The sequence below is a fragment of the Hoplias malabaricus genome, chromosome 6, assembly GCF_029633855.1.
Source record: "Hoplias malabaricus isolate fHopMal1 chromosome 6, fHopMal1.hap1, whole genome shotgun sequence".
Classification (NCBI taxonomy): Eukaryota; Metazoa; Chordata; class Actinopteri; order Characiformes; family Erythrinidae; genus Hoplias; species Hoplias malabaricus.
Window position 1 is genome coordinate 212,332 of NC_089805.1, and position 13,835 is coordinate 226,166.

At 35.8% G+C, this 13,835-nt stretch overlaps 2 protein-coding genes across 3 annotated transcripts in view; both read left to right on the forward strand.

Moving 5' to 3' along the window:
• The first annotated feature begins 219 nt into the window (after positions 1-219).
• LOC136699072 (kinetochore protein NDC80 homolog) lies at positions 220-4,797 on the forward strand. Of its 2 annotated transcripts, none has more exons than XM_066673514.1 (8): positions 220-357; positions 2,333-2,399; positions 2,982-3,134; positions 3,221-3,310; positions 3,483-3,575; positions 3,770-3,900; positions 4,269-4,371; positions 4,635-4,797. In XM_066673514.1, the coding sequence occupies exons 2-8, from the start codon at positions 2,379-2,381 to the stop codon at positions 4,761-4,763; spliced, it is 720 nt and encodes a 239-aa protein (XP_066529611.1). In that variant the 5' UTR covers positions 220-357; positions 2,333-2,378; the 3' UTR covers positions 4,764-4,797. The 2 variants fall into 2 exon arrangements, with proteins under 2 accessions (XP_066529611.1, XP_066529612.1); XM_066673515.1 differs by lacking the exon at positions 220-357 and adding an exon at positions 362-438.
• Positions 4,798-6,790: 1,993 nt separating this feature from the next.
• sdha (succinate dehydrogenase complex, subunit A, flavoprotein (Fp)) overlaps positions 6,791-13,835 on the forward strand; it is a 52,147-nt gene continuing 45,102 nt past the window's right edge. Inside the window, exons 1-2 of the mRNA XM_066674249.1 lie at positions 6,791-6,912; positions 10,070-10,153. Coding sequence (XP_066530346.1) covers positions 6,853-6,912; positions 10,070-10,153 — 144 coding nt within the window. The 5' untranslated portion in view covers positions 6,791-6,852. The remainder of the gene's footprint in view (positions 6,913-10,069; positions 10,154-13,835) is intronic.

Sequence of the window (13,835 nt, forward strand, 5' to 3'; positions counted from 1 at the left end):
TTTAGTTTATATTTGTTGATCTAATGCAGTGTTATTTGATGTGAAACCTAAAAAAAACCTTGAAAAACTATAAATCAATAATAGAAATATGTTTTTGCTGATGACTCATATTTTTCTGCCCAGAGACAGCGTGGGTTGACGTTATGTGAGTCAAAACGAAACTGAAAGTAAACAGCGTCTTTCTTGTCCCTTTTTCAGCGGCTTTTTTTCTGATTTTAGCGCCTATCATTAGTCTTTCATGACAAGGACATAGGACCAAAATTTTGAAGGAGGGCCTTGATTTTTAGGTGGTTTTTCACACTGGATTACTCCCAGAGGCTTCACAGCACCGCGATGAGAGCGCTATTTTTAGAAACGGTAGGATCTGCGCTTTCTAACGGTATACAGAGCTCACAGAAGCATTCAGACATTCAAGACTTACAAAGCTGATTATATAAGGTGTGTTTCTACCCCGCAAAATGCGGGATTCGGGTTAAACTTCCAAACAATGCTCAAACAGAGCAATCTCAGCTGCATTAGTTATGGAAAATTGTTAGAAAAAAGAAAATAACTAGGATACCTATTTTGTGCAGGGCATTTTATGCAAAGCAGGACGTCACAGTGAACCAGACAGCCTAGGTTTCTAAAAATATAAGACTATACACACTATCTGAACTGTGGTGTATAAGGGGCCCTGCAGTCTAGTATCTGTGCCTTAAGAATTGAGGTGAGGGCCCTACAGTCCAGTTTACTTGCCTTAAGAAAATTCTGGGGTGAGGGGCATGGCGTAACCACAGACATCGCATTGACCCTGAGACCCTGCTCATCAACACAAGATTTCAGAAACAGCTCCATATCAGCCCTGTTTTTAAAAACAAATAAAAAAGGTTCTTTAGCCTCTGGGTCGTCTCCAGAGCCTTTTTACGACAACTACATATCTCAAAGCCAGCGACGTGCTTGAGTCGTGCTTAAAATGTTCTTCCGCGCTCACTTGGAGCTGTACGGCCCACTTGGAGTTGTACCACCCACTTGGAGCTGTACGGCCCACTTGGAGCTGTACGGCCCAATTGGAGCTGTACCTCCCACTTGGAGCTGTACGGCCCACTTGGAGCTGTACCACCCACTTGGAGCTGTACCTCCCACTTGGAGCTGCCTCCGGCCTGCAGAGATACCCTTCTCACTGACATGCAGGCTGACCAATTAAATGTTTACAGAGAAGGTTATCGACCAATAACGGTAGCTCTACAGTCAGACCATTCAATCAGAAGGTTTTAGGCTACTTCACCACTCCCCCTTTTCACTCAAGCGAACCAAATGGAGTAGGGGAGGGCGGGACTAGTTTGTGAATGAAACACTTCTCCTAATTCTATGTAAGCTCTAGAAAAACTAAATCCCGGACGTTTGTGAAATTCCGGCCGGACATTTTTTTAAGTTTAAAAAAGAGGACATGTCCGGGTAAAAGAGGACGCCTGGTTACCCTAGTCTACACAGAACTAGATTTCAGATTCTGACAAATTGTGGTCAGTGGGGTTTTAAAAATATAAATATTGCCGTATTTAGATCTAGATGAAGTCATTTTTATGACATGCACTCGACACTACAGAGGAAGTAGGGAGTATGGAATGATTTGAGATTAAATCTGTGTTTGTCTGCTGCTCTGTGGTGTATTGATGTCTCTCTTTATCAGGTACTACGCCCCCTACTGGGCTGGTATGACCTTGCTGTCATTTTTACCTCCTCCTGTACAGGGATATTTTCATAAATGAAGTGAGAAAAAGTTCTGGATACATGCAGATGAGGCCTAAAGCTTCTGCATTATACATACTTTATGTTATTTCAGAGGATAGTGTTGTATTAATCATACTATTAAGATCAGTGTTTTACCTTGAGGTTTTATTCTAACAGTAACTCATCTGTCAAAACATTTACGCTTTATTATAAATGTCTTCTTAAATAATATTAATATATTTGCTAATGTTATTTTCAAATGTGTAATTTTACCTCTTCTTTCTGTTACTAAGTAATTGCTGACAAAAAAAAAGTTTATTTAAAAATGAAACAGAATGAAAGAATAATGAATTATTGTAAATAAATTTCCTGACTTGGAAATAGCACATAAACTCTCTCCCAACTCGTAATACTTATTGTGAAACTCTGAGATCACTTTCATAGTTTTTAAGCTGTGTGCGTGTCTCATAAAGAACAGTGGCAGGGACTGATAGCTGAACTGGTTTTATCTTTACACATTTATTTGAGATGTTCAGCAAATACACTTTATTTCTGAGTGATAAATGAAAGTAAACACTCTCAGACAACAGAAAATTTTAAAATAACTATGTACATTCATTTCCAGCAGATTTTATTCTTTCCAACAATATCCAGATGAACACAATGTCATCATGTTTCGCACCTCCAAAGTTGTAAGTATGAATTGAGGAGGATGTGAATCCAGCATATATTCCAATGTGTCTATAGTTTTATGCAAGGATAAGCAAAGTAGAGGATAAAACAGTAAATTACATTTATATATCTTTTAAAATTTGAAATGGCATTTACTCACATTTATCATATTTACTGATTATTTTTGGAGTTAAGTCAGTCTGTTACTGAGGGAATCTCTCTAATTTCACCCTTCATTAATCTCACTAATATCTAAAGGATGTTTAAAATATACCACTGATGAAATAAAAAGTAACACCTACAACAAAAGTTTTATGTAAATTAAATAAATAGGAATATATTTGAACTTTGGAAAGAATGAAGAATCTAACAGCTCTTTGTAAAGATCTCTGCTCCAGGAAGAGCTTGGTTTTTTCAAAATTTAATTTTTGATCTTGTTTTACTAATGATATGAAATGGAAACAGAAGTATTGGTTATTAATTATATAAATATAGTACAGCTGTACTATAACAACTGAATCCTATATTAACTTTATTGTGGTTGATACATGCATAGTTTTCTTACATTATTGGCTTACATACTTATTCATCTATCCTTGTAGACTGAGGTGAAGTTGGCAGAGTACCACAAACAGGCACGCATCCTGAAGCTTATTCCCCAATCTGCAGAGAATGCCTGCGGCCATGATTTTGAGATCAAAACTCTTGATGACTATGTGCCCACCACTGCTACGCTGATCAGAACCCAGATACAGGTACAAAAAACAACTTCCACACCAAAGCCAAAATCTGAATAAATTCTCTACTGTCATTCTGATTCTCTAATTCATGATTCATGTAGAATCCTCTTAAAAACATGATCTCAGATGTAGAAGATAAGTTCAGCAGTCTGACAAATATGAAGCTCAGCCTAGAGGAGACAGTGGAGCAGGTATGAAAATTCGTCTACATGTAATTTTAGCTTCATTTATTAAAGTCACAATGGGTGATTTATCTTTGTTTTGGCAATTTTGTATGGATGTTCATTTTCACAAAATGTAATGTATGCATTGGCAATTTGACATTCAGAGAAATTATAAGTTAATTAACTCATCTTATTTTAGGTAAAGTCTGACATATCTGAGAAATTGAATGATTTAAAGCTGATAAAAGAGCAGATCCGCAGATTGGACCAGCAGATGGAGCATGACATGCAGGTATGTCAGTTACAGCTGTTACTTGAAATATTTAAGGGGAAGCCTTGTGATATTCATTATAGTTTTATAACAGACTACCTCCTGGTTATTTTGTTCAAAGTGTTGATGTATGATAAATGTCTGCTGCTGCAAATGGAATTAAAGTTCATTAGCTTGTCATGATGAACATATTTGCCAAATTTTGGTTTGAGTAGGAGAGGGCTCAGGAAGAAGAAAATTGGGCAGCAGAGGTGGACTCTGCTGAAAGAAACAAAAAGCTGCTAGAAAAGAAGGTCATGGATGGCTATGAGGAGGCAGAAGAGCAACTGAAATCTGCACAACTACAGTGAGATTTCATATATAATATTACTTCTATCATGTCACAGTCACACTGATCCAGTGGCCTGGAGGTTATGGGTTTAAGTCCTGCTTCAGGTGACTGTGAGGAGTTTGTGTTCTCCCACGGTCCGAAAACACACTTTGGTAGGTGGATTGGCGACTCAAGTGTCCATAGGTGTGAATGTGTCACCCTGTGAAAGACTGCTGCCCCCTCCAGGGTGTGTTCCTTGTGCACAGTGATTCTGGTTAGGCTTCGGACAATGAATGTATGAAAATATACAAATTATATATTTATTAAATGTGTATATGTATATTAGATAGTTTTCCTGTCAACAAATTAGGAAGAAAAACAAATGGTCTGTGTTCTTCCATTAGGTACCACTTAGTTCTTCAAGAAACCACAGAGGAGAGCCGGTTGATGGCAAACAATTTGACCCAAGTCTTCAGTGTTGCAGCCAATCACTTGGACATAGTGGAGGTAAGAAAGACTATGTCACTAAAATGTTCAATTACGAGATATTAGTTATGAAATAGCAAAATGAATTTGATCCTCAATTAGTGGCACAATCCATTAAAAGTTTCTGAAAATATTAGCAAGTTTTAAATTGTGGGCTCTGATATCCTTAATAATCCAAATGTGAAAATAGTAGTAAATATGCAGTTATGCTGTGTAACCTACATTTGGAAACCAAAAACACTGATGCAGTGGTTTTCTGTGACATTTTCTTCTCTAATTTTCAGAAACACTGCAATGACCAACTTAAAAAGATGGACAAGCTGGATGAAATTATCGCTGAAGACAAGGCAGATCTGCAAAAAATGAAGGAAATGATAGATGACTTTGTTTCTAGAGCACAAAGCTTTCAGTGAGGGGAATTAGGAGATGATTTGTGAATACTGTTGCACTTGCTACTTGACTGATTTGCACTTTTAAAATTGTAAAATCTGTAAACTGTTTAAAAATTCTCTTTTTTAATAAAATTTCTCAGTTAATGCAAAACCTGTTATGAATGTTTTATGGGTGGATTGGAATTGTAATCCCGATACAGTGGGTACAATCTCTTGAAGGACACATTTTTTGTTATAACAGGAATTCTCCAATAATTCCCCGTGTGATCATTTTATTTATTTATTATGCACTTTTACAGTTCAATGATTTGTGCAATTTATAAAAGATACTCTGTGTAGGCTACAAATGCAATCCTACAGTTACATGGATCAGTTCTTTAGGCTGCATGTGCAGAACAATCTGTTTATATCACCCTATCTGAAAGTCAGTTTAATGTTAGTTTTCCTGTTTCTTGTAAGCTTGCATGCTAATAATTTGACAGTATCCCGTTTATGAGCTCTTTACTGACAATTCGAGTTCAGCCCCCACTCCTTGGATAAATCTTTGATGAATGCCTTTAAAATGTTGGCCAAAACAAGACAAACTCAGACCGAACTACTTAAATTCAGCCATGAAGGTGTATGTTTTTTTCATAAGATAGCTAAAATATTTAGACATTCACAATACATTTGTTTTGAATTTTAACTGAGTTCATTGATTCGTCTTTTTTTTTTTTTTGGTTCATATTTAAAAGCCAGTTAAAAGTGAATATTTCAGTGAAAATAAACATTGGATAAAGTAAATAGAATTAAGGAGAATTACATCAAATCCGTGAATGACGAGCTTTATAAAATTATGCTGCTTTCATAATTAAAAAGGTTCACTGATTACAGTTTTCGCAGTAACTTGGGCTGCGACTTAATCTGTTAGATTTTTCGCTATGTAGTGCAATACAAAATCACCAAACGTTAGCTTTTAATAATCAAATTGTTTGACTAAATGCAAAACAGTTCTCCGATATGTACCTATGAAACATAAATATACTACTATATAGCTTGTAGAGAACATCCAAAATCCCGGCATCCAAAACCCCCCTAATATTTGTATGCAGCTTTACATAATGGTCATTTATAAAAAGATATCCATACAACAAAGAGATATCAGTTCAGGTTTTACAATAGTATGTACCTATGAAAAAAGTAGTGATATTACTGCATAGTTTTTCAATAAATGGCATTCAAAATCCCCATCATTTGTAAATAGTCCTTAATGATTGGTAATGATTCTTCAGTGTTTATGGTGTAGGCAGTATGAGCAGAGCAGCATTAATGCCTCACAGGCAAATCATCTCCGATCTTTCACACCCTGGACACCACCTGTTGTAGCACCTCCCCTTAAGCCGGTGCTTTAGCAAAATGAGGATCAGGACAACCAGGCTACAGAAATGCTTCTTCCCACATGCTAACACACTCCTGAACAGTTAGACACCATACACTTAGTCATCTGGGTGTTTTCTGCTGCAGTTTTCCTACTGCACTTTATATTCCTGGGTGTATATATTTTTTATATGGGTTTTATATTATATATATATATATATATATATATATATACACAGAGTGTGTTCTCTCTCTCTCTCTATATATATATATATATATATATTACAGTGTAAAATAAAACCACAAAATATTAGTATCTGGGGTTAAATTGGGATTTTGTAATCGACACAATTTTAATATAAAATTAAATGATATAATACAATATGGTACAATTGCATTTCCTAATTTAGGGTACCATCACAGTGACATTTTTTCTGGCAGTGTACATGTAACCACTTAGATTGCTGTGGCCATTTATAATCTGCTCAGCGACCAGCTACCATTAACAAATAATCAAAACCACTAACTGCATCACTAACTGCCTAAGGTAGGCAGCTTCCCTTCTGAGTGTTTTGCGGAATTAAGGCCCCCACATCCGCAGAGCTGCAAAGTAGCACCGTAGCACAACTCGGCAGAACACCACGTTTTATTTTAAAACGTATACCTTAAGTGAACACTGTGAGGCGTTAATGCTGCTCTGCTCATGCTGCCTACGCCATAAACACTGAAGAAGTGAAGGAACAGGAAGGAGAATATGGCGGCGGTGATATCTGTCTCCCGTGTCCTCGGAAAAAAGGTCTTTCCATCGATTAGTGTAAGTTAGAAAAATATTTCACCTAAATTGCATTTATATAGTTTGGTTGTCAGCGTATGTCAGCGTTTTGTACGTGTTTTTTAATATGTCAATACCGGTTACCCAACCTGTTTCCCAGATAAGGTAAGTAACCTTGCAGGTTCGCACTGTTGTAAATGATTAGTGATGTATTATGTCTTAAAAAACACGTGATTCAGTGTTTTATATAGACACTGTTTCGGTATGTCGTTTCATCATTATCATTGAAAATCGTTGAAATTTGAGTGGTTATTTTTTTAACGCATTGATGGTTTTATCAGCGTGATACGCCAATTAATAATATTGCTACTTTATATAATTGACACTGTTGCATCGTTTCGAAATTGTCAGGTGCTTTCCCTGAGAGCAAAGAGACGGCGGACCACTGTTGTTCCACTGAGGGAGAAGTTGGAGGTCCACTAGTGTTTTACACAGCGTTTTCTGGGCGGACCGCTGCTGATTAAACATACTTTTAGACAAAATGGCACATTTCAGCACTTCTCTATTCACAGTCAAATTATTTTTTTCCTTCATAAAGTTCTTTTTCCTTATTCTTTATAAATAAGATTAGTAAGTAATTTTAATCAGCACAGTGTCAACATTTTCATCATTTAATCATTTTATATCAGGCTTATACTCATTATTATATCTCTTTATAGTTGTTGGTAATATTTGTGTTAGTGTGTTTTCCAGAATAAAAGTCTCTGTGAATGTAAAATCTGTTTGAGGAGATTTTAAATGAAGTATATCCTGTACAGGACAGTAATCTGAGTGGTCCAATGGTGACAGCCCTTTTATGACAGTGGACTGATATATGCTCGCAATGCAATCTATGTACATCAAAAGAACAAACAAAACAGCCTCAATATTTATTAGTAAAACAAAATATGTCCATTAAATGGAAAAAAAATCATGATCTTCATTCCTAAAAAATTGTTCACTTAAAATAAATCTTTCACACCATTCAATCCATCGTCTATATTATGTTGGTGAATGTTCTGAGTACACTGACACTTGTATGAAGTAGGTTATTAGCATTAATAAATCATGCTGTGTTTTTTCTTGAACTATGCAATAATTATAAATAAATGTGATGTTTAATATTTATAAATCCTTATATTTTTGTTGGGATTTTGGGGATTTTTAAAAAATAGAATGTTTTCATTTTTAGTTTTTATTGATTATTTGTGTGTGTGTATATATGTGTATATATATATATATGTATATGTATGTATATATGTGTGTATATGTCGCACAGCCCTTGATAAGGAGCCAATGAATATTCAACTCTATGCGAAGGAGATGTGTTGCACTGCGTGAGGTAAATGGTGGTCAGACCAGATACTGACTGGTTTTCAGACTGGTCTAGACACCCCCCAATACAGTAAAAGTAAACTGCACAATTTATAGTGGCCTAAGGCACACCTTTGCAATAATCATGCTGTCTAATCAGCATATTCATATGCCACACCTGTGAGGTGGATGAATCTCGGCAAAGTAGAAGTGCTTACTAACACAGGTTTACATGTATTCGTGTAAGGTATTAAAGGTAAATTAACAGGCTTTCCAACTGTATAAGACTTATTGCCAAGAAGCATTACAAGTAAGTAATCTACCAAACACAAATTTCCTTATTTTTGTGCTAAGTTTATGTTTAGTTTACAAAATAAAAATTTAGATCAGGGCAATAATTGTAAAATTCAAATACTGTTAACAATAAAGTCACTCCATATAGAGAATGGGATTGGGTTTTATACAGAACTTTACTATTCCCATCAACTAATATTCCACTAGTTAACACTGATTCACATGAAAATACAGTCAGAATCCCACACATTCTCAATCATACAGATTTTTCACTGCATTGTAAAATATGAAATCCAACTTCTTCCTCGCTTGCATCAACCTCTTAAAAACCAAAAATACATCACAGTCCTGACCATAGTCCAGTTTTCTCTTTCTACTGAAATAAATAGTAGTCTTGGCCCAAAAAATTAGAAAAAAAAAAAAAATGCATGTAAAATACTCCACTGTAAATCTCCAGCTGCTTTGATCATATAAGTTCTTCATGCAAGTTTGACCTGTGTGGTTAAAATGTGCCCTGCAGGGACTGTCCCTCTGGCCTGAGAGTATCTGGTTAAAAACTTTAACACACCCCTTGTACATGGCCTCCAACTGCATGTCAATTATGCCCCCCATTGCTAATAATGGTCCCTGCCTATTGATATTGTGGCTGACCCACAAACACGGAAAATCATTTTCTATCAGTGGTTCTGTCATGTTCCTCTCTTGGTAAAAACAGTATGTTTTGCTTTCCAAATCCAGTGAAGCATAGGCTCAGTGGTCAATGAATACAGCATTTCTGACACCCTTATCTAAGATGATGACTCATTTTGAAAGGAGCACACGAACCACTACTGACCTTTTGAACACTGTCAATGTCACTGTACCCGTGTGAAAGGAATTTTTTAAATCAAAAATAGATCTGCCGAGCACACAGTAGACCTGACCCGTATGTATGGCCTGAACAAACAGGACTGCTCATTTATGGTCTCGAGACTGACCTTTGAAAATTCTCTTAAGAAAGCTGATTAGAAAAAAAGCAGTGGGCCATCTTTGCTTGCAAAGAATGAAATATATTTTGGCTGTTTCTATAAACATTTTAATTTCCGTTTTTTGTAATGGAATGTGTGAAAACAGCATAATTTGTCTATTCTATGAAATTTTCACTGTCATTTTGCCCAGCCCTTCTTTTTTTGGTGTGTGTTGTATGTATGTATATATTTACAACATGCATTCAGGTTGACAAGTAAGAAGTTTGTAAGCATTTTTTAAATTTATTTTGGCACTTAACTGCAGGTTCAAGTGAATTTAAAAATTATGATCTGAAAAAGATTTTGTAGCTTCTTTTGGTCTTCTAATAAGTCCTTTCATTAAACACATTAACATGTTCAATTTATTATCAAAACCTTTTTTTGTTTCATGCTTAAAGAAATTTTTTTTGTGATATTTCTTTAATATATTTTAAATAGTTTCTGTCCATTAACTCATTTGAGATTTACTTTTGCAACATTTGTCAAATACTATTTGCAGCGTATCTTTTAAATATGATAAATGTGTTGTTTTTGTTTTTTTGTAGTATTCCGCAGTTTACTCAGCTAACAGCCGCAAACTTCATTTCTCTATTTATGGAAAAAGGGGAGAAGCTAAAACCTCTGATGCTGTAAGTAAAATTTGTATTTTATTATTTTTGATCATTGTTATCCAAGGGGTAAAATATGTTTAATTTAAATATATTTGGTATACTTCTATGCACTCATGATTTAATGTCTTAAAAGTGTTTAATGTTTGGTGTACTAACTATGCACTTAGTATGCAAATTATATATATCGTTAATGCTACTAAAACACAATAAAATAAAACTGTGTTCTAACTGTACTAATTTGAGACACCATTAAGATATACTTAAAGAAGCAATCTGTAATAAATTTACTGTACTTGGTCATAAAATGTCTAGGGTGTGTGACCAAAGATTAAGGAAACAGTCAAAGCTAAAACAATGCTGCCTCTCATAGCATTGCTGAAGCAAAATATTCTTTTTGAGAAGTTCCCAGTCCGGAGCGGAGCTCAGAGGTCCTGCCTGTGATCCCACCCTCTGTCCTGCCTGTGATCCCGCAATTTGTCCAATAATTTTACATTCCAAACCTATTGCTGTAAGGTCTAAAAACTAGAGATTGACCAATATGGGTTTTTCTATAACCAATGCCAATGTTAAGAGGTCAGAGTCAGCCAATGGCCGATATGTGCTGCTGATTTTTTTTTTTTTTTTTTTTTTTTTTTTTTTTTTTTTTGCCGATATCTAGAAGTTTTTCGCTTTATTTGCATGCTAAAATGTCACTAATAATAAGTAGACGTACAACATTTCTGAACTTAACTGATTTTTATTTATAAAGATGGTTCAATAAATGATGTTAAGTAGATTATAGTGCTGCTAAAACAATTATTTTATATATATATATATATATATATATATATATATATATATATATATATATAAAACAAAGTCAAAGTAACCAACTGTGGGGAATTTATTTATTTATTATTTATTATTTATTTATTTATTTATTTTTGTGTACTTGATTTAGCAGCATCAAAAATATATTTTAGTGCAAATAACACCCCTCATTTTTGAGTGAAGCAAATTATGTAAATATTACAGAACTATATAAAAAGGAATGTGATTTAACTTAAGCTCAAATGCAGTCCCTGGTTTTTACTCACACTACCCAATGAATATTCCCAATCTCTCTAAATGCTCCCTTGCTGGGAACAGAGGAGGGGGGTGGACAGAGGAATTTCCTTGCCAGTGGTGGATTTGATTTTTGTTCCGCAATTAGACAGCAATTATTAATCAGAAGAAACATTCATGGTTAGCATTTTAGTAGTGCCTTCAACTTCAGTTCAGTCTATAATTTCTATATTTTGTACACATTAATGCAATTACACTTTAATACTTTTTGAAAAGAAAAGTGTAAAAGAACCAAAACCATTCACTGTGGTGTTTTTGTAGTTAACAGATTGCTTATAAGTTACAAATCAAATTACCATAATCTAGTAATCACAAAAAACTGTGCTAAACCCTTAGTGATTTCGGACATTCTTGTCAGTTAACGTTAGACAGGTTTACCGAGCATAATAATGGTCGATATGTATATATGCAGTCATTGGTTGGAACACATCACTTTATCAGGCTAATGTCCATTTTTATTTGCATTACACAGTTGATAGAAAAGCATGCAGATGTGCATATTATTAAGCTGAGTTTTCAGTAATGCGTATAAGTTGGATGGAAACCCTGCTATTATCTGCATCAACTACACCTTGAGAGAGAGAGCCTCATGCACATGTAATATCATGCAAAGTTGATTTATTTCAGTAATTCCATTCAGAAAGTGAAATTTGTATATTATACTCATTCATTACACACAGACTGATATAATCATCAAATTAAAATAAATACATTTTTGAAATATAACTGTCAACTAATGAAAACCCCAAATTCAGCATCTCAGAAAAATTAGAAAATTGTGAAAATGTTCAATATTGAAGACACCTGGCGCCACACTGTAATCAGCTAATTAACTCAAAACACATGCAAAGGCCTTTAAATGGTCTCCCAGTCTAGTTCTGTAGGCTCCACAATCATAGGAAAGACTGCTGACTTGACAGTTGTCCAAAAGGTGACCATTGACATCTTACACAAGCAGAGCAAGACACAAAATGTCATTGCTAAAGAGGCTGCTGTTCACAGAGCTGTCTCCAAGCTCATTAATAGAGAAGTGAAGGGAAGGAAAGATGTGGTAGAAAGAAGTGTACAAGCGATAACCGCACCCTGGAGAGGACTGTGAAACAAAACCCATTCAAAAATGTAGGGGAGATTCACAAAGACTGGACTGTAGCTGGAGTCAGTGCTTCAAGAACCACCACACAGACGTATGTAAGACATGGGGTTCAGTGTCGCATTCCTTGTGTCAAACCACTCTTGAACAAGAGACAGCATCAGAAATGCCTCCCCTGGGCTAAAGACAAAAAGGACTGGACTGCTGCTGAGTGGTCCAAAGTTTATTTTTTTATTTATTCCAAAGTAAATTTTAATTTTTCCTTTGGAAATCAAGGTCCCAGAGTCTGGAGGAAGAGAGGAGATGCACAGAATCCACATTGCTTGAGGTCCAGTGTAAAGTTTCCACAGTCAGTGATGGTTTGGGGTGCCCTGTCATCTGCTGAAGTTGGTCCACTGTGTTTTCTGAGGTTCAAGGTAGACGGCTGCGTTGACCAGGAAGTTTCAGAGCACTTGCAGAGAACATGCTTCCTGCAGTTGACCAACTTTATGGAGATGCAGATTTCATTTTCAAACAGGTCTTGGCACCTTGTCAGTTATCATCATCAAATTAAAATAAATAAACTCTTGAAATATATCAGTCTGTGTGTAATGAATGAGTATAATATACAAGTTTCACTTTTTGAATGGAATTACTTAAATAAATCAACTCTTTCAAATTTTATGACCAGCACCTGTACTACTACTTCACAGTTTATGCCTTCAACTACTCACAGAGAAACTTCCACAATGTTTTTGAATAGCTGTGTTTGAGACGGTGCTATACCCACATCTCAAACTGAGATTGTTTAATAGTTGGAGACAGGCTAACTGTTTACCAGCCGTAGAATTTTGATTCTCATTGACACTTAATCTGAACCAGGCTGTTGAACTTGTCTGTGGTCCCCTTCCTGGTCCACTCAGCTGGCTTTTGTTGTGTTCATGGAACTGCTGATCATCATCCTCAGCAGGAGCCGAATTGCTGTTGGAGTCATATTGACTAGGTGTCTGTCTTGTGACACTTCTGGTTTATGGCCTGGAAATGCCACTTGATCTTATCTCTGTTGCAGAGTCTAGTTGGGCTTGACTCTGTATTTGCTGATCTTGTGGTTGTAATGTCTGTGGTCCCAGTAAGAGTGGACCTCTGGAGCAGGGGTTTAGATGAATCCACATACTCTTGCCTTCAACTCTGACTGCTGTGGGTGTGGCGAGGAACACTTTAAATGGTCCTTCCTGCCTTGGCTCTTGCCAACACCTTCTGAAGACACTTGTGTAGACATAATCACCGGGCAGAACTTCCTGTGGATTTCAGTTAAGCATTTAACATAGTGATGCATTTTTTTTTTCAGCATGGCCAAATTGGGTCCTTTGTTTGGGGCTCTGAGATATGTGCAAGGCATTGGTCTATCAGTCAACATTTCATGTGGAGATACATGTATGTCATGATTTGTTGAAATCCTTATGCTCATATGCCAAAGGCAAAACATTAAGCCAATTATCTATTTGCCCACTCTTTGCACACTTTAGC